At 41.8% G+C, this 21,798-nt stretch overlaps 1 protein-coding gene across 3 annotated transcripts in view; it reads right to left on the minus strand.

Annotated features, from left to right (window-relative positions):
• Positions 1–3,142: 3,142 nt before the first annotated feature.
• The window catches only part of ntn2 (netrin 2), a 44,467-nt gene continuing 25,811 nt past the window's right edge, over positions 3,143–21,798 (minus strand). For all 3 annotated transcript variants that reach the window (XM_042226009.1, XM_005935521.3, XM_042226010.1), the window contains exons 3-7: positions 20,623–20,811; positions 16,154–16,303; positions 13,775–13,828; positions 8,707–8,781; positions 3,143–8,611 (exon numbers count right to left, since the gene is read on the minus strand). In XM_042226009.1, the coding sequence (XP_042081943.1) occupies positions 8,226–8,611; positions 8,707–8,781; positions 13,775–13,828; positions 16,154–16,303; positions 20,623–20,811 (854 nt within the window). In that variant the 3' untranslated portion in view covers positions 3,143–8,225. The remainder of the gene's footprint in view (positions 8,612–8,706; positions 8,782–13,774; positions 13,829–16,153; positions 16,304–20,622; positions 20,812–21,798) is intronic.

A 21,798-nucleotide genomic window follows, 5' to 3' on the forward strand; every position in this document is an offset into this window, starting at 1 on the left:
TTGTTGCGGTTTTCGGGGGGTTAGTACTTGCTGACCCACACACACACACACATACACACACACACACACACACGAGTGTTCACAGATATATCGATGATGGAAAAGAGATAGGGGCTGGGGGAGGGCGGCGTGAAAAAGAGAAATAAGTCCCATTAGATCATTAGGATGGTAAGTTGTGGTGAAAATAAAAGAAGAGCATGAGGGGAAAAGAAAAGTCTTAGGAAAGAGACCTGCAGACACATTCAGAGACCCCATGCTGGAAAATGCCGTTGTTGAGCTTTGAAGCACAGTGGTAATGAGGCTCCATTTAAATCCAATGAAGCCGCTTTGGCAGCTTATGAAAGCACAATTGGTAAGCCCCCTTCGTCTGCTGATGGGTGTGTGTGTGTTCCTGTGGTTGTGTGTGTGTCAGTAGAATAGGGAGGGGACAAACTGGACAATATTTGGCTTTACTTTAGTTTCTCTTTTCATCAAAGCAACAAATTATTCACAAAACTCCCGTAAGTCAGTTTATTCTATAAACACTAGTAAACAAAGCTTAAATGTGACAGTGATTTACACTGGCTATAATTGATGTAACTTTCATTATAGCAGTAATTCGCAATGAACCCTATGAGGGAGCCCCTTAGCTCTTTAGATCAAGGTTTTCCATTACTGATGCATTCATCAAGGTGAAGGAAACAAAATTAGCTGACAGAGATGAATGCAGCGTGAGAGCAGTGCAGGTGATGAGGGAAAGTAATGTAGATGTTTTTGATAAACCTTTATAGAGACAAACAGTAGGTGGGCTGCATTACTTTAGAAAACATAGTGTAGAAGAAGCTTGTTAAGGGGCTTTTTGGATCAAGTGCCACTTGCAGGCCTGAAAACTAAAGTCAACACCAAAAAGTGGAGTTGCTCAAGTGGGTACTTGAAGCTGACTCCAAAAATCAGTCCCCACAAGAAAAAGAAGTGGTTTTGGTCTCTACAATAAAAGAAGCTGTACTGGGAAGGATTTTGTGATTAACTGACTTGTTTGAATTGTATTAGAAGCTTATAAATTATTAGGAGTTTGGCCATTCTGAATGAGGGCTGCCGTTATCATCTAATTCTGACCAGTCAGCTGAACCTAGTCCCATATTTGTGGTAGCAATTATCCCATGTGTGACACACTTACCCTGGATACACCTTTCTAACCAAGCAATAGCTAATAAATTAGCACCCCATAATCTTTCGTCCAAGTGGCTATTTCTGATTAGATTTGAGTCTTCATAACAGGACTTTATAAACCAACATCGCCATGATCATCTTTATGGGTAAACCTTGAAAACCCTAAACCTTTCAATGAGGTTTGGCAACCACCAGTGGTAAGGGAAATATGTGCATTTCCCAGCTGGTCGCCAAGCGGTTGCTTGAGGTTGGTGGCAGTTGCTGTGAAATCAGTTGCCAAATCCCCAGCCACGCAGGCTGATCAGTGAGGTGTATCGCTGGAGACTGCTGGCAGTCGCAATCTGAAATTGGTTACAAAGAGGTATGCCACGTTGCACCAAAAACATACCAGCATTTTCTTTGCTTGCTAACAGATTTTCATGGTTCCCCTAGATTGCAATACACTGACTTGTCAAAAAAACATTTAACCGTTGCTCTCCGAGCTGTAGTGAAACTGTTAAAAGCGCAACACAAAACATTAACGGAGAATGTTTGCCTTCAAAGTCAAACTTCCACCCTTTGAAACATGTTGGCTGCCTCTGTGAATCACAGCTTTTAGCCACTTAACTAGTAATTTCCAAGTGTTATCATGTTGTCATCTTCAATGGAAACTACAGGCAATTGCAGCAATCTGCTAGTGACCAAAGCAAAAACAAGGACCTTTGCTGCACCCTCTTTTCGACTGATGTTCACCCAGCGATTCTCAACAACCAGTAAAGGAACACACATTATTCCCACCAGCTGGTCTCTAAGCCTGTGTGACTGAGGCCTTAAAAGTTTCGACCACTCAAAGATTAATCGCTAAAAATCGATGTAGCAACCAGCAGTTTGTAAAATGTTGTTATGAAGACTCAAATGTCAAATTTTCAATGTTGTTTCTAACTGAAGAAAGAAAAAGGAAACTGTATGTGACAGAATTCCCCTATCTTTGTGATTCACTAGTATAGTCTATGGATAAACCTTGCTAACCAAGGTAACTGGGACTTATTGATAGCTTAGGACTCCACCCTGCCATCCCAATATGTTAATAGTTAATGGTAGCCAAAAAGCTAAAGCTGAGGCTTCAAATGAACTTTACAAAATAAAGGGTGACATCAAAGTGGGTTTGGGGTCTGGGACTCGGTTATTGGTTGTCACAGAGATTACAAAAAAGGAGAAAGCTTGGTGCCTTGTAAAACAACATCTTAACATCTTTAGTTTGTTATTCATAAGAAGAAGCGAAGAACTGAGGCAATATTTTGCTCGTGTAAATGCTGATCATCTTTAATGACTGAATGTCCTACAGGACAAAGGGTTTCCAGTTTTGTTCTGGTTGTAGACGGTTTTTCTTTGGTGTATAGTTAACTGAACTCAATATAAACAGCAACTTGATAGAAGGCCAGGATGTCCAGGAGAGAGATGCTTGATTCAGAGATTCAAGATATGTTTCAGTGTGTGTGTGTGTCCAGTCTGTGAAACCTCTATTCTCAGAGCCTCAGTGGCCATGCCTGGGGAGAGTGATGATAAATGACTGCTTTCCTGTAATTTACCTTCAGGAGAATGGATGGAGCTGGCCTGTTTGGTTAGTGGGTGGGGAGATGAGGAAGAGAGGACACTGTAGGTGAAATAAAAAAAGAGAAAGAGAGTAAGGAGATTCCTGCTTTGAGCCTTTCTCTGGAGTTGGGTTTCCTCCAAGGTGAGGAACGCATTAAATTGTGTGTATATACTGTGTGTGTGCGCCTCATTGTTTATTTACAGAGCTTTAGCTCTTGCAGCGTTCATAGAGGAGGGGAGCCGCTCTACCCAATATTCTCTTCTTCAAACCCCCATCTAGCCCCCGTGAGTGGAAACATACCAGAGCAGTGCCAACTGTGTTTGAGCAATGGAGAAAACACACATGATCAATTTTATATAATTTCTGCAGCTAAGGCTAATAGCCGCTATTAAAGAGACAGATGATCAACACAACGCACAGTTCATTACCTAATAATTTATTTTTTACCATTTAGATTAAAAAGTCAGTGGTTCATTGCCTCAGAGGAAAATGTACAAGGAAGACTTCGATATAACAGAAGTGAAAAGCAGTGCTAGACTGAGGGCAGGATCCCTTTGTTCCCCCCAGAAAGGTAGGTGGACAATTTTTGTGTGAGTGAACCATTATTCCCAGGACATTAATGTAACAGGACATGGTGGGCTTTGTGTGTCAGTTTCCATCTGTACCTCTATGGGAAAAGCAGAGGGTCCAGTCAGTCACGTTTTTACTCCATTCACCTCAAAGTCATTTACAATTGGGTGGTTGTTGTCGTCTGGAAACAACATAAAACCGAAAGGAATACATTCTGTGTAATATCTGAACCACGTCTTCTGGTCGTGATCACGAAAGCATATGTTCCTGGTTTCTACATCCATATAACATCCATAATCATCTGGTTTGTACATCCATAAATGTGAGTCATCCCAGGCTAAGTGATGCTTTACAAAAGACAACATAAACGGCAGAGGCAGTTCAGTACATATTTACAATATTTAAAAAAAAAATGCATCAGGACGAGCCAAATGTGTGGATGAAAATGACGCATGTGCACAAAGAAAAAAAAAATAATAGTCAAAAAACAAACAATGGGAAGTTGACCAAGAAAATTTGTGTGATATAATTCTTCATCACGGACCGTTTCAGAACCCTACCCCCACCCAAAAACGCTAAACTTCAAATAAGTTTCCTCTCACCTCTCTGCAAGTTGTGTGTGTCACTTGTTTGCTCGGGAAGGTTAATTAAACACACAAACTCACACACCTGTGAATGCTATAAACGCTGTGGAAAAAAATACACAGGGGGGAGGAAGCAAAGTGAAGCAGTTATGGTCTCAGTTCCACTGCCAAGCTGCTGGGCTTGTTAATATAAAACAACAGGATGGCTCTCTCTATGAGGCTCACAAAATAGCTTTCACAAGCGCTACACTTCCACCCCCTAACCCCCCACTCAAACAAAATCTGGCCAATTTTAACCTATTTTGATTTCGATGTTCAGGGTGGGCACTTAAGAAAAGGAAAAGCTGGTTCGTAGTTTTCGATCATGTGACCTGTGCAGAGGCCTGCAGGGAAAACTGTATTTTTTTTCCAGCTTACATACCAGACCCTCCACAGAACTGCAGGAGAACCGTGTAAATATTTCATCTTTTACAATCCATGAATGTTTAGATCACCCTTTTAAAGGATTCACACAAAGATGTGATCCCGCTCCATTCTGGTGATGTTTTACTTGAACTCTACATGGATAAAAAATTTTGGACCACACCTTTTTATGAATTCAAGTGTTTTCAAACCCATTGCCACAGGTGTATAAAATGAAGCACCTAGCAACGCAGTCTGCGTTTACAAGCATTTGTGAAAGATCAGTTCTAAAGAGCTCATTGAAATCCATCACATTTGTAATTTTTCCCCTCTTCTGGATATTCTACGATAAGCTATCGGTGGTATTATCGCAAACATGGGTGTGTTTAGAAATAGTGACAAAGTGGAAGGCCATGTGAGGTTACAGAGCAACCGCTAAGGTGCACCTGTGACTCAGTAACTGCAGATTTGCAAACCTTGTTTGCTGTGTGCCAGGAGCTTCACGACATGGATTTTGGTACCTGAGCAGCTCTTGTAGGTGTGAGGTAAACTACTTTTGTCCATATAGTGCATTTAGTGGAGATTCCTTCACTTTACACTGCAGTGCAAAAGCACAAACATGCTTAATCTTGATTTGATTTGCTCTTTTAGATTTGAAGGTAAAAAAAGCTCTCAACTATTAAAACAAAGGCAAGGGCGCTTTAGCTAAAACTAGCTAGCTAACACATGGTGATCCATCACCTGCTGGCTTCAGATGTTTTATGGCAGAAGTGACACACCAGTAACATTTTGTTTAACATCATTATAGTGAAACTTATTTCCTGTTGCTATTGACAAGATCAGTTGCTGTGGTGGATTGGTGTGATCTGTCCGCAGTAGCTGCATGACAGGATGCCTCAGTATACCTTTCACGCTGGTCTGTTTGTGCGCCACAGGCAACGTCATCATCATAGTCCTAAACATTTATGGTGCAGGAAGCTGCTACAGTACTCCTCGGAACAATAGGTGTCGCTACTCTGAAAAAAAACCTCTGCATCGGCACTGATATAAGGGAAATCGCCTCCATCTATACTTTTTTCTCCACCAAGTCATCTTACAACATGTCCGTCTGATCTGTGACCATGTGAGCAGTAAAACCTGACATGATTGTACACTTTTATCTGCTTGGCTGGTACAACGGGGCCCTTAGGCTAAATGTGTTCCCATGCAGTGCCACACTCTAAAGATTTGCTGGCAGGATAGTTATACATGTGTATAGTTTAAGAACTATCCAGCATTTTGGGTAAACTGAACTGGCAAAAATGATCAACAGGCATCGGAAAAAGCCTCTTTTGGAAGCGTTCCTATAGTGTGACATATCACGTGAAAACTAGAAGAGAAAGAATTTTGTGGAATTCCTTCACGAGGGTGTTGGGTGCTCAAGGAGCTGAGGCAAATATTTTGACAATTCATTGTAATGCCAGACTTGCATACCAAGATGCGGACACGGGTGCTACTGTAACACCACCTGTCTGACAGGTCACAGAGGACAGCCGACACATAAATAAAGGACTGCTTCTGCATTTTTGAGAAATTCCATCAGTGGGATTTGTGCCCTCAGCATAGTGCCATAGAAAACTTTTTTTTTTTTGTCACACATCAGAAGTCGTGGTGGCTTATAATTCATTTTGGTTACAACTTGTTTTTGCATTGTATTATAAAAAACAAAAACAAAAAATGTCTTGATGAGAGAGAAAAGCATGAAGAGCCACAATCTTTTGAACAACATCTAGTCATGTTCAGAGTTCATAACAGCATCAAATATCATGCCATTAGACGTCCTCAGTTCTAATAACACTTCATAAACACAATCAGACCATTTACCTGTGTGTCTTTTCTTTGCAGATTGATTTACATTCTCAGAAAACAAGAACTACAGTGCAGTACTATACACCACAGAGGAGTCTGGAAGCCTCTTTCTGTGCTTTCACTTATCTAAAACACTAAATACACAACATGCAAAATGGGTTAAAAGGAGAATTCGGGGAGGGGGGGAAGGGGGGGAGGGAGGGAGTTTGTGGCTGACACACAGACGAGAGCAGAGGAGAGACACTTTTGGAGGAATGACAAACCAAACATGCCGCCAAAGCCAAAGGAGCGTAACCACAAGCTAGCATGAGATGCCTGTAGGAACACTCAATGCTATGTGAGCTTGATGTGCCCCTCAACTAAACTGTGTGTTTATATTGTACTCTATTTAAATAAATTGTAAAGTCGTTTACAAAATGAAATAACTGCAAAAGGCAGATAAAAAGCTTGAGAGCAACCAGATGGGTCTCTCTGCGGTTAATTCGTTGGTCCTGACTTTCATAGTCTCTTAATTGAATTTAAAAACTGACTACTCTTATTTGGCAAGGCATGACAGGGTTATGCATTTGGGGTGGGCAAGTGGTGGAAGATGACCTGGGAAGTTTTCCTTTGGATCTTCATGCTCATATTAGTTTACCTCTCTCTGCTCCCTGTAAGGATTTGATGGACCAGCAAAAGAAAAAAGAAAAAACCCCACAAACATGCAAACTTAACAAAGCACATGAGGACTGAAATATGATCCTCTCATGTCATAATACAATCAGTGAGCACTAAAAATGTTCCAGGCTCATTCATTTTGTCGAAATACTAAGCAAGGAATGAAAAACAAAAACGAAAAAACCCAACAACACAGCTACGTCTTTTCTTTATCCAACTTGTTTTTGTGTTTTTACTGCATGAAAAAGGAACTCTTGTTTCAATCTCTTGTTGTGGCAAACAAAAGCCTGCCAGTCTTCATCAGTCAATGCAATGAAATGTTCGGCCATTTTTAAAGACATAAGTGACGCTGGCCACACAGCAACGTCTGGAAGAGCTGTACCCAGCAAAGAGAATATCCACGAAGCGCAAAAGTCTCAATGGAAAAGTTGGTTTTGTTCTGAAATTCGGTCTGCGCCGCTTCATCTTCCACAAAGTGACAGGCCATGAGTCATGATGGTGACTTTATAAACCACTCATAAGAGGGAACAGTGGTGAAGAGGCCTGCGATGTGACTCACTCGTGCCCAATGCAACAAAGGGATACATCTCAAATAAGGATGTGGATGGCTGAGATAGCAAAGTAGCCACACAAGATATACAAACTCTAGTATGAGCAGTGACATCGGGTACTTGACCGTATAAGAGCCTACGTGAGCAGTTTATTCTGTGAGGGCTGTGTGGTAGTGGCGGCAGCAGCAGTGGTGGTGTGACTGAGGTTTGCTGTGGAAAATGTCCCTGCAAAGGGAGCCCTTGGTTCCTCGTAGGACATAGAAGTCCTATAGTCCAAAGAAGATACTGCAAAGACCTTGAGAAATTAGGCCTGTTTTGACAGGAAAATTCTGAAGGTCATCAGTGTGAGGTGGCCAAGCTGGAGATCTGTAGCTTGTCTTGTTGCTGATATCAGTCTGTGAAGTGATAAACACTCTATAATAAAATCCTCAGAGAACAGTGAGGGGTGAGCATTGGTAGTCTTGCATGGAAATACCTTAAAATGGCAGAAGACAGGCAGTTTTGACAGGTGGAGGTCAGGGGGTTGTATTTTTTAGCAGGGGGTTGGACAGTTCAGTTGCCGTCGTCGAGGGGGGGGGAAATGGCGCCTGCTTTTGTCTACACTTCACACCCTTTTTAATGGTCCCTTTTTAAGGCAAACCAATCGGACAAATAGACAAGTGGCCTTACAATGAAAAAAACTTGAAAAATAAAAATGAAAATAATTATACAATATACACAAAACGTGGTCCTTAAAACAGGCAGGGTACATGCAGTCTTTGTAATGTGCAGCGTTCCCACAATGGAGGAGAAGAAAGGACTCGAGTGGCCGGGGATAAGAGAAGTCAAGAGTCAGGATTTGTGATTGAGTGCTGTGGAGGGAGAGGTAGGGATGGACGCTGCTTTTCCCAATCATGCTTTGCTGCACTTCCCCTTCTTCTCCTTGCGCTGGAACTTCCTCAGACGTCTCGTCCAAACGTCTCTCCACTGGATCACCAGGCTGTTCTTATCGGCCACCAAGCCTATGCGCTCCGCCCCTGGACTGCTGGCTCCACCTCCGGGCCCGACTCCTGGACCTGCTCCTGGGCCCGTTCCACCTTCAGCGCCACCCATCACCAAAAATCGTTTGCTCATCTGGATTTTGGGACACTTGCAGGCAAGGTCCTTCATGTGTACCCACAAGATGTTGTCACCTCTCTTCAAGGGTTCGCCCCGGCTCTTGTACACAGCCACCACGCTAACGGAGAACTTGGCCCAGTCACCCACCGTCTCCATGTCCAGCACGTTCACTTGGACAGCTGGGAACACATTTGCAAGAAACACCCTCAGGTGAACACTCTAAACTCTTTACGCTTTTTAATTAATGGTATGGAAAGGAATTCTGCTCTCTTACCATAATCCTTCTTGCAGTATTTCTTCATGTTGATCTTCAAGTTGCCTTTCACTGGTTTACAGTAGGACTCACAATCTGCAAAAATAAGGACAACCAAGTTCACACCTGAAATGCAGGCAGTGACTCCAGTGCTTGTTTTCCACCAACATGTGGCTGGGGCCAGTTCTCTCTTGGTGCACTGAAAACCATCCTTCATTTTGACAGATTTGGGAACCAAATGTTGCATAGTGTTACTAACAGAAGTCGGTGTGATTTCCTTGGGAAGAATATCATGGTCAACAGAATCTGCAGACTCCAAATGCCAGTCACTTGTCCCTTTGGGACAGATTTTTGACACAAGTCATCAGTCTTCTTTTTTGTGGTGGAAATGTGTTTAAGCATTTATAGGCTAGGCACAGTCACAGTATTGGTGAAAAAGGTACCAAAGGAGCACATGAATCTTTCATATTTGCTCAGTCTTACTAACACGTTGTAATGCATAATTAGTGTCACATCACTTTAAAATATAAACCGCAGTGATCAAGCAAATATAAACATAACATTGTGATATGTGCTGATTTCTATATAGAAAGGCCAACTTTGACTCCCCGTCCCATTAATATATTTCACATTTTTCTATAAATACAAAAAATACACATCAAAGCATGATCTACTTTTTAAATACATGTGTATTTTTTTTCTATAATAACTGAGTAAACTTATACTTGCCTTTACAAACTGACTGATGTTGCCAAAGGCTGAAAGGAAAACTGGAGCAGCGCTAAATAATAGTTGGGCTTTGTGTGGTTTTTGTGTGCTAAAAAACAGCTTCTGACAAATCACACATCCAAATCCCTGCAACAGCCAGTGCTGGGAGGCAAGTGAAACATACCAGAGGAGTAAAAGTGTTCAGTTTGACATGTTCTCCGGGGCCTTGAGAAAAGGCAGAGCGTGGTGGAAGCAGGTCATGGTTGGATGAATGTGGATAGGCCTTGGCTGCCAGAGTGACAACTAAGACCACACACTGGACCAATGACCTCTGCTGACCATTAGTAGGTGGGGTTGCAAATGATGTGGTTTTTACGTTTATGAATATGACAGTCAAAATTGATTTCTAGGCTGGATGACCATTCTCTGATCTTTTTCTGACCGACTTTAAGGCCAGCCACGGTTTGGTTTAGTTGTTCTGTGTCCTCCAGCATCTTTTTCAATCCAGCTTTTCCCTCATGCAGATTTTGGCCAAAGAGCAGGCATGTGGCGCTGGAAACACTTTGGCGCTTGATTTCAGCATTTGGAACCTGAGCAGCCACCTTTCCTTCTATTATATGACTCACAGCTTACCTGCAACCTGAATCAAATTTAACAAAAAAAAAAAAAAAAAAAAAAAAAAAAAAATATTTTTAATTTTTATATATATATATATATATATAATATAAATAATCATCATATAATATATATATATATATATAATATGTATATATATATATATATATATATATATATTATATAATAATATAATAATATATAGTATATATATATATAATAATATTTTTTTTTTTTTTTTTGAATTTGTTTGTAATTTTATGTTGAGGAATAGCTGTGTACAGCAGTTTCAATGGACCAGAAAGGTCGGAAAGAAACTCTCAGTTGTGTTATAGAACCCTTCAAAGATTTGAAAGCATATGCATGTAATTACATCGCGTGGTTTATTTTCTTGTAGTCCTGAAATATTTGTTTTGCCATGTCGGTATTCTCGGAGATCGGAAAACATGTTTTGCAAGAACAAAGAGCAAAAGGAAAGGGAAACTGAGAAGATAAGCATGATTAAATAGGCTTAAACAGATGAAGTGCGCTAAAACAATGATAAGAATCCCTTTTAAACTTTAAAGCATTCACTGTGCTTTTAACTCAATTTCTGCCAATGGAGCTGCAGAAAGAAAAATGCTGTTGTTTGTTAGTAAGACTCATCTGTGGTTGACACAGGCTGCTGGATTCTGTGACTCATTGAATTTTGGATCCACAGCATAAAAATAAAAATCTATGAGAAGGATACAAAATAAGTTTTGAAAAAATGAAAATGGTGAACTGAAATTGCAAAAGAAACAGAGTTTTAGTCACTTCTAATGAAGGGACGTGAAAAGTTGACCACCAACAAACCACACGCTGGTAAGTGGACTGGTATCTCTCGTTCCCTTCAAGAGGAATAACTGTTTAGCCGTTTTTGCTTTCCAAAGAAAACCAAATAAAAATCGCTGGACATGAAATGTCCAAGTTTAAAAACAAAAAAAAGAGAAAAATGACCCTTTTGGGAATGTTGTATGAGTGAAAGGGTGTTGTATTGTTCATTTTTTTTTGTGGAAGAACTGAGGAGGAGGAAGAAACGGGGGACCGAGGAGCTCATTAAAACGTCCAGAAAGGTTGGCTGTATATCAGAGTGCTGGAGATTTTATTAGCCAGAGAGAGGAAAGAAAGGGAAACACAAAAGGAGAAAGAAGATGACTTTCAATACGCTGCAATGAGTGAAGGTGTGGATGAGTGCAAAGGTGTGTAGTGCATGTGTGTACGTTTTACTTTAAATAAATGTTGCAGAATATCACAGTCTACTTAAGGGCTTTCTCATTAGTACAGAGTATGTGGTATTCATGTAAGTATGCATGCAGCTGTGACAGGCGTGCATGTGCATGAGATGAGCATGGATTTCATTAGATCACAGCTGTTTTGTGTATGTAGGTCTCTGTTTTTGTATACAGTGGCTAACCTGCTCTTGAAACTCTGGCTGGGGTGACAGTATGCTCTTTCCCATGAAGCACTACTTACTGCTGGGTGATCACCTGGAAAAGCTCTCGGTGAATTGCCCAATGACCCAGAAGGCCAGCCTGCTGAAAACATGCACAATTGGCTCCAAGACTCTCGATGCCCTCTTTCCCTTGAGCCCCTTTCACTGTGCCATGACAAGGACAAATTGCATCCAACGCCCCTTACACAAAAAGATTTTGGGGGCCTTAGGTTTCTGATGGTGAAGCTCTTTCTGTGGTAGTTTAGGAAGGAGAAAGATGGGGGAAATGCGCTGGTGTGTTTGGTAGAAGCTGAGGTGAATTGACAATCAATGACTCTTGTGTTCTTAGACCCTGTAACATTTTCCCAGGAAAGTAGTAAACAAGAAAGGGCTGGACTCTGCTTCTTTGGGTTAAAAAGACCCAAGCGATGGCGGTAAAAGGTTATACAGAACAAGTTGTAAATGAGTGAAGAAGCTGCGAGTCTAAGGAAAATTAAATTCAGGACTTACAGTCACAGTAAAAAGAAAGTACACCCTCTGTCAGTTCCAATGTTTCCAAAGGAACTTTTTCCAGATGCAATTTTGCAAACTTGAGTTGTGCTGCCATGTTCGAAAGAGAAGAAGTTTCCTCCTGGAGACACTTCCAAACAATCCATACTTGTCCAGTCTTTTTCTAATCGTATTATCATGAACTTAACATTGACCATGCTGAGACACGTGCAGTCTGAGGTGTAGCCTTTCTGTTTTGAAGTTTCTCTGAACATTGTACGGTCTTGACTTTGGGGTGAATTTGCTGGGACATCCACTCCTGCGAACGGTTTTGAATGTTTTTCACCAGTGGAATAATCTTTCTCACTCTACAATGATGGATTTCAAATTACTAGTTCCAACTTCGCAGATTGGTGAGCAGCATCAGTTGCTTCTCTGAGATGATTTCTGATGCATTTCTTCTTTAATGTTGTGCTAATACACAATTGAATACTCCAGACCTGCAAACTGTCCGAACTTCAGCTTTTATAGAGATGCTCACACTGAGGGTGTACTTTCACACACACAATTCTGCGTTTTGCGTTAGTATTTTTAAAAATAATAACACAGTATAATCATGTGTTGTTCTTCTGAGGTTGTATTTACATAATTTTAAGACCTGATTTTATGTTTACTTTAACTACACTCACTTGTAAACATAGTCATGGTAAAAAAAAAATGAGATGAAAGATCTTTGGCTAGAATTGACCTCACCTAATTGAAATCATTTAGGTAAAGTTTGATCCCAATTAGATTTATTTTATGCAATTATCTGCTCTAAATCTCAATAATTAACCTACCACGATTAATCTGTTGTAATAAACCATTTCTTTCCCCCATTTTTTGTCCAGGATTTTTGCTAAGCTAACCAGTAACCGGTAAGCTTAGCTTAGCTAGTTTACAACATTTACCTCAGAAACTTCACGAATTCTCCACCAGAAGAATGTTTTTCATTTCACACTATTAGACATATCTGGAGGTTTTTATTTGGAGTGTACAACCAATTTTGGCCTTTTATGTGGACCTCGGTAAGAGCCATTATAAACATCTTGAACTCTATGAATCGAGTCCTCAAAATTTATAGCATGCAACCTCGAAAGTTAAGTCGAAAGTTAAAGTTTGAAAATTTATTGTGAGGGTTCTGAAAATACGTATTATTTTTAGAAGAGAAAGGACATAAAAACAAGAAAACCATTATTGCTTTAAAAGAATGGCAGTAATAGCAAATTTGGGAGGGGTGCACAGTCTGCCGCTTCAGTGATAATATATGATATAAATCCACTAATGAATCAACGTTTCCAAATCAACACCACCATTTAAATCAAACAGTTGTAGAATGAAAAATGCGGACAGGGTAATTGACCGAAGCCTAGAGTGTTAGAGGGAGTGACTGAACAAATTTCCCCCAGTTACTTGCCAACACTCTTTTCATGCCTCGCAACGTTCCCCTTCCACTATATCTCCCAACTAAACTGTAACTAATCACCTCAGCTGCCTATCTGCTGCCCTTGGCTTAAAGCTGCACTTAAAGTCTGAGCACAGCATGTCTCCACTAACTTGAGGCTAGCGGTTGGGGAAACTATGCCAAGGACACAGGTTTTTAAGACAATGTAAAATTTTTCCGTCCCCAGTGCAATCGTTTCCCTGAGAACTTCAAATGAGCGAACCCGCCCTCTATTAATATTTATTCCACGCCTTAATATTTAATATTTCTGGACACGTATTTTATGTTTTTGTTCCTCTCATAAAGTAGGGGTGCTCAAGGTGCAAGGAGTATATACTAACCTGCTGGTTCCTCTGTGCTGCTCACGACAGCTGTGGGGTTGACCACAGGGATTTCTGAAACACGCACAAAAAACACAAAGTTATTTCAACGATTAATTCTAAGTCCACACCTTTCAAGTATGTCTGAAATGATCTGGCTGCCGGCCTACAATGAGAGCACGTGTGGTCAAAGAAACAAAGTGTGTCCAAATTCATTAAATGTGATCCCAAATATGGGGGTGGGATGGGAAATAGTACTGAGAAGTAAAAAGTGCTATTTGAGGTCACTGGGGAAAAGAAGAAGAATCAGGGTTGCCACACAGTAGGTTTGTGGTGTACTATATGTCAAACTTATGAAAATACACAGGGCTTTCCAGACAGACGTGCTAGATAAACGCTAAGAGACTGACAGGAATACTTATTGGTGGTGAGAGGGAAGACCGGTTCAAATAAACCATACATGCCATAGACTAATGCAGTGGTTTCAGTGTCTTTTTTTAAGGAGATCTTCAGACTAACTGGAAGAAATAATCAAAGTCCAATGTTAGTTGATGCTTCACAAGAATCACACCATAAACCAGTTTGGAGGAGTCAGCGCATTGAAAGTAGGCACACAATGGCAAGGTGGCTACACTAGATTAGTTTCATCCTCCTCTAACAGATGTGGGGTTAACACTGCTGTGCAATCTCCATGCAAGCATGTATAGACAGATGGACGGATGGCAAAGGGGCAATTTTGGTGGGATCATCTTGAGACAGATACAGCCCTCCCTTGTTGTGCCCGCTGGCTACAATAAAAAAAAAAAAGAAAAAAAAAGTGCCTTGTAGAATTCCTCCAGGACTTCTCCTTTAATCGTATGCATCTTTCCAATACAAATGCTAATGCTAACAACAGGCCCCTCTCCTTTTACCGTAAACAGAATTACTGGAACGCCGGCTTAGCATCCACCCAGAGGATCTGCTTTTGATTGGATTTGGAGGTTCAGGGGTTGGACCGAGTGTGTGAGAGTGTGTTGGCAGGAGGTAGAGGGGGGTTTCTTGGAAAGCTGTTTTGAGGCAAAAGCAGCAGTTGTCTCTCTAAAATTATGGACACCCTGCCAACAAAAACAAACAAGGGCACGGAGCTTTGTGAAGGCAGGCACAGCTGCTAGAAGCCACTTTGAGACCCTTTGCCCCGATGGCCACATCTTGTGAAGATAGACAGATGATGAAAGGATCATTCAGATGTGGGTTGCTGCCATCATACTAATTGGCTTCTTAATGGATTTGTCTTCTGTCTTGGGATACAGTATCCTCCAGGGGTAATATGCTGACATCAGGCTATAATGGCAGACCGGGTTGTCATAATGTGCATAGCTTAAGCATGCCCACACCCACTATTCCTCTTGTTCTCGATAGACAGTTCACCTAATGGCACTTAAACGAGTATAGTCTGCCATCCATGACCACGGTCGTCTTCTCCTTCTTGCCTATCTGCCATCTGCTTCGGAGCTGCATGCAAGAGGAACAACATGGCACCGTGTGGCAGAGCTGGACACGGCACTGGGCGGCACGGCATGACTTGATTTGGTGGAGGCTATCTTTTGATTGTTTGCAATGTGGCACAGACACGTGCTGGGCCCACGGGCAAAATTCGTAACTTGCGTGGACTCACATTCGCTTGTTACAGGAAATCAAAAACCTAAACACAGCTACTAGAGCACACACACACACACACACACACACGGTACATAGTTAAGAGAAAGTAGAATAACAACACAAGCGTTAACAACAGTATGCCTCTTTGTTCCTTTAGCATGGATCGCGTTTCAATTTAACCCAACTTTATGCTGGGGCGCTCGTTTGGCTCACGTTTTGGGCTCTTCTCCATGAAATGTCATTGCAGTTTCAGTGGCTATGCAAGTAAACACACACACACACACACACACACCCACCCACCACCCCTAGTGAGGACATCTGATTGACTGACAAAAGGCTTTCCCTAACCTTTCAAAAATTAATGCCTTAACCATAACCCTTAGCCTAAACTTAAAATGCCTTCAAACTTGTGGGGACAGGCATTTTGTCCCCATAACTGACTGTTGTCCCCACAACTAGTGTAGCATTCCAATTTTTGGTCCTCACAAATATATCCAAATACGGCAGGCGCGCACACACACACACACACACACACACTTGGGTTATGTCTGTCCGATAGCCAGAAAGACTACATAAAAGTATGTTTTCACTTATGTTCTGTATTCTTCATGGTTTGGGTATGTGCTGCCTTTAGCTATGGATCATGCTTTTTGTCAGATTTTAATAGTCACAGGCAAGCTGATAAAATTAACCATGACGATCTGATCAGTGTCGCATGCAGTAACTGGTAGCTGCGTGTGGATGTGTGTCTGAGTTACTCACTGATGCAGGGGGCCACGGGCGAGCGGCTCTGCTGGTACCCTTTGGCGCAGCGGTTGCAGGTGATGCCCGTGACACCGTCCTTGCAGGGGCACTGGCCTGTGGTCTGGTTGCATGTCTTGCCTGCTGCACCCACAGGGTGGCAGTCACAAGCTGGCGTGGGGGGGTTGGGGGAAGATGTCAAAGAGGGATGGAGGGTGGTGGGGCAGATAAAAGAGATAAGAGATACCAGTTCATCAAACCTGCTGCAAAATGCAAAGACAAAACTCCTCTGACATTCAGTAAATATTATTGATTAATGTTTGGGGGCCCACATGTCTTTAGCCTTTATACCTAGGTTTCTCAAACTACTGCATTGTGAAAAACTGCATGCATATCCAGAAAACTGATGAGAAATAAGATATTTGTGTGGAGGACATTACAGGACAACTAAAAGCACAGAAAGCTATTAGATCGGGTGAACGATGCATGTAGTGCATCAGTTTCAGCAGGAGATGCAGACCAAATGCTCGTTTCCTCTTTCCTAAATGCTGCGTGCAGTCTAGTGCCTGCCTGGTAACACACGCTCTGCTGTTTCATCACTTCCCAAAAGTTCCGTGGATGCCCACCAAATGCCAACACCAACAGGCAATGCTCCGGTCACCTCACTTTGGCAAGACTTTTGAGGTTTGCTTTTCTAGGTGATTTATTTAAGCCACTTTAACTCATTAGTTTTTTTGGATGTATGAAGAGCAGTTAATCATATGAGGCCTAGAGTGTTGGTTGAAGCCATTTGACAAAAGCTTACAAGAACACAGGAAGTGTGAGAGCAAAAACACAATAAGCTATGAAACCCAGTAGGAAAACTCTGCCTTTTCCCCCTTTGTTTTCAGTCTGACACTTTGGAAAAATACTCTCAGACTAACAAAAAAAAAAAATGGCAAAAGCAAACTTGCAAGGGCCTCAGCTGTAACACAATAGTTGTAATTGTCCAGGCTTATCAAGAAAAGGCAAGAAGGACCAATATTTCATACAAGGGAAAAACCCTGTAATCCAGCAGACTTCTACAGAGCTTGCCAGGGAAAGGCAGCTGCTAACATGCCACGGTTTCTTCCCACCACCTGACGAAACTGTTAATGTGTTTATTTGCGCCCGGAGATTTTTTTTTTCAAGTTGCTACAACAAAGGAGAGGACCCTACCACCTGTTGGATCGGCAACGCGAGCGTTTAAATGGCTGAAACTGACCCAAGAGTGTCTGCATGACGGCAGGGTGTGAGGAGATTAGCTCAGCTCAGATCTTTAGAATCGTGTCGGCCAACGAAGTCTACAGGTGTCAAAGTGGCTGCACACTGTTTGAAGCCGAGATGTAAATCTGATGCTTCATCATGAGTGCAAAATCCCCATTATTTGAGTCACGCAGACTCCAATGGGAAACTTGAGCTTTGAAGGCACTTGGTAAAGTGCGACTGAACTAAGGACAAGAACGTTAAGCATGTGGCAGGGTGTGATGCAGGACTAATTCGGGTGCCGGGGGTCACCAGACGCCTTTTTATGCTGTGCCAGCAACCTCCACCTTCATTTAGAGCCAGAGTTTCTTCTGCTTCTGGCTAGGAACTATTTGGGATTTTCCTGAAGTTTGCATTCTCAATAAAACTCAAATGATGTAGTGCATTGGTCCGTCAACTTTTACCGTTTTTCAAGTAATGAAAAACGCTTTCAGACCAAAGGAAAAGCACATGTGAGATGACCCATGTCATAATCCCAAGTTGTTCCTGCAGAGACATGTGACAAAGGCAAGGAGTTTTACAAGCTATTGTCTCTGCACTGATCACTTAACATTGACAGGGCTGGTCAGTATAAACAAACTGCGAATGATGCACAGCGACCCCCTCGCTTCCCTTCTAATTGAGACTCGGACTGTTTGGAGTTCAGAGGTTACTGTCAGTGTTCACATTGTTCAGTAAATAACCAGCAACGGCCAGATCTGAACGAGCTGTCAGGGGCAGGCAGGATGGAGACGGGGGTTTGGTCGTGTCAGTGTAACCCCCAGCCTTCCTTCCTCAAACTGTTTTTCTGAGGTTTTATGTGCAGAGGCTAGAGCCAGTTAGAAAGCTGTAAAAATGTCCTCAGATGTTGATGGCTTTTCAAGCCCATGTGACTGCAGATGTGACAGGCGCTGCATTGGGATTTGCAGTCCCTTTCTCAGGCGTCTGCTTGTTTTAAGCGATTCAAGTGATTTTAAGTGACTGTGTTACTCAACTTGTGGTGACTGCACTTTGTTCATTTCAGTTTTATTTATGTAGCGCCAAATCACAAAAACAGTCACACCAAGGCATTTAATACTTAAACCCCAACCAATCAGATGATCCCCTATGAGCAAGCGCTTGGCGACCGTGGGAAGGAAAAACTCCCTTTTAACTAGAAGAAACTTCCAGAACAACCAGGCTCACGGCTGGGCAGCCATCCGCTGAGAGCAGTTGGGGGTGAGGACACATGGAAGACTGCCTTTGTCTGCTGTCATGGAAAGTAGCTTTCAGATTTGCGGACTTAAAATATCCACGTTACTTCCGGAATCCCGGTTTTGTGTTTAGATTCCTTCAAATACGCCTCACACTGTGAACAGACAACTAGACCTGGACAAGTTTGATCAGTAACAGACACAACCCCTTCTAGATTCTGTACCGCCCACCAGCCTCCCTCTATTCCCGCCTCCTCCTCTGAACACACCTGTATTTTATTGCAGTAACTCCATTTCAGACATGACGACATGACACGCACCCCCTTCAACAATACCACACCCCTGACCTCTGTCGCGACTGGGTCATAGGCAGAAAGGACATGGAAAGCAAAGGGCTGGAAAGAAAATCATAGATGCTGGTATGAGAATAAGAGGAAGACAAAGGTTTAATGGGTTTGTAGAAAGGCAGAGTGAGGGAAGTCATAAGTCAGGGTGCAATCAGAGGTCCTGGTTGTAAACCATCTGGCAAGACAGAGATGAAGAAAAAGAGAGCAACAGAAAATGACATCTCCTAGAATGCTGTGGATCAATCATGGAGCTGGCCCCCTCAGCTTTATAAATGTAAGCTTGGATTCTGTCACATCTGGAGCTTTTGGAAAGGAGGGCGTTAAACTGTTTATAACCTGATCACTTGACTTGGATCGCAGACAAACTGTAGTGTCAAGTGGCCTGCATGTGTGTGAAAACATTATGCTTCCAGGTACTGCAGGAAATGAAAGATGAGAGAACTATTTGCACATGGGGATGCACATCTCAGAGCGGATCTGTTGTCAGGGGTGCAGCAGATCCCTTTCTGTTATTGTTTCAGTGCATTAACAGGTCAAATGACTTAAGTTTTAAGGTATGTGACCAAGTCGCTGTGGAGGGGTTTTTTTTTGTAATTTTTTTGGCCATTACACGATGAATGGCTCAACATCTCATTGAAACTACCATGGGCAACTGCGGCCTGATATCATGCCATTTCTAACCTCTCGGTGTTATATTACAGGCTGCAGAAGGAAAACTGACGAGAAGCCAGTGAGAGATTCCCACCGTGAAATTACAGCCAGGAGATCTTCATGGCTATGAGTGTTGGCAGCTTTCACTAGTGCCGTTTTTTATGTTCTGGAAGTGATTTTTTTTTTTAAACCTTCATCTGGATCATACGGCTACAAAACACTCTTATTTATTTGAGTATTTTCTCGAGCATCAAATACAGGAAACAAGTGTTATTTTTGCAATATTTCCAGCATAATATGGGGCTGAAAAATATCACTGCAAATGTGAAATAATGAAATCAATTTTCCATGAGACATGCATTGGTTACATGAAAATATTATGTGGTGTGTGGGCAAGGGGGGGAAACATTCGGTGGGGTGGCCAGAAAGACTCCAGGCATAGTATCAAATCATTTCTCTCTGCTATGGTATGGCAAATCAGACATGCTGATTTTTTTTTAAAAATATATACATATATAGTAAGAGTTGCCATGACAACATATGTTTCCACTCATAAAATATTACTACTTCTCCCCTTTCTCAAACACATAGACTGGCTCAATCAGTGTTTGTTTGAACATTTTGTAAACATTTAGCACCGAGTAGCGCCAAAGAAAAAGCTAAACTACATTTAAAGTAATAATCTGGGACATTTTCATATAATCACATACATCTATAAACAAATATTTTCTACTCCATTAATGACTGACATAACGCGAAGCGATCCGTGCTCGTGACTTGTGGTTGGTAATTCTTTCCCAGGAAACCACTTGTGTGTTATATTTCTGACAGCAGATGAAGAGCGAGCTCTGATCATAATCAAGGATAAATGAATGAGTGCTACAGTTCTGCAGTATGCTTGACTGAAGCCTAATAGAAGTATAGAGGAGGAATGAGCTCATGCAGCAAATAGCACAGACTATCTTGAAAGCCACGCTGGAAAATTAGTAATAAAGTTCTTCATAAACACTACTGTTACTTCTTGTTAGATTCTCACCTTTGCAGGCTCGCCTGTGGGTGATTGGTCTGGCCATGTCCCTGTAGAAGCCCTCCTTGCAGTAGTGGCAGTGGCGTCCTGCGGTATTATGGCGGCAATTCATGCACACTCCGCCACTTTTCCTCCCTGACAACTTGTACAACTCCATGTTGAATCGACACCGGCGGGCGTGGAGGTTGCAGTTGCACGCTGCGGAGGGAAAGAGCAAAGCCGTTATGGTATCGGCAAGGGTGAGGAGGATAGATGCAAAAGTTTACAATAACTTCTCAGTATTTATCTTAGAGTTCAAACAAAAATTTAGCAGGCTGAAATGTTCACATGGAGCACGCTCAGCAGTAAAATATATCCTTACGGGTGGGGTATGTATATCACAAGAGAGCTGGGAAAGATTTTCAAGTAAGGCAGTGTAATAATAATAATAATAATAATAATAATAAGTGGTTTATAATCTATGCTGCATCTGTGGGCTTGGCTGCTATTCCAGAACTCATCAATCAAAAGTGATATTTGCAGAGCTCATTTTCCCCATTTCATAATTAATGAATTCGGCTTCTCTCAGCCCATTAGTTATTAATCACTGGAAAGAGAGACATTAATTTCATGAATCACTGATGAGTAAAGACTTCTTAGATCTATTAAAAGCGAGACCAAATCAGATATAGGAATGGGCTCGAGCTAGCTGTCTTCTAAATGAGGCGAGCAGGATATATGGGACATGTGAGGGGTGGTTATAGCTCTCCCAGTTACCCTTGAAATCCAGCTGGTTCCTTAATGTCTCTTTTGCTCACAAGTCTTTTCCGTTGATTCCTCAGCATAAAACTGCGTTCACCAACTCTGACATTATTGATAAACTCTTTTCATTATCTAAACGTGGGGGTTTTGCATTTGAGAAGTCTAATGAGAAACCCACACTTCTTGCTTGTGTAAGACTTTGATCCAGAACTTCTGCTGGTTAAATCAAAGTCAGACCTGGAACCTGAAGACTTGGCCGTGGCTTCAAAGTCAACTGTCGCTGAGCTTAGCTTTAGCTCAAAGTTATCTGCAGATACATTTGAAAAGCGGTAAACAACAGCAGAGCTGTTTGAGTGAAAATGTCAACAGTTGTGGCAAAGCAGAAGTATTAGAGGATCACAACAGAAAGTGATATTCATTAACTTTAGTCAAACTGGAGAGGCT

The sequence above is a fragment of the Haplochromis burtoni genome, unplaced genomic scaffold (assembly GCF_018398535.1).
Source record: "Haplochromis burtoni strain Fernald_Lab_line unplaced genomic scaffold, NCSU_Asbu1 Contig_192, whole genome shotgun sequence".
NCBI classification, from domain to species: Eukaryota; Metazoa; Chordata; class Actinopteri; order Cichliformes; family Cichlidae; genus Haplochromis; species Haplochromis burtoni.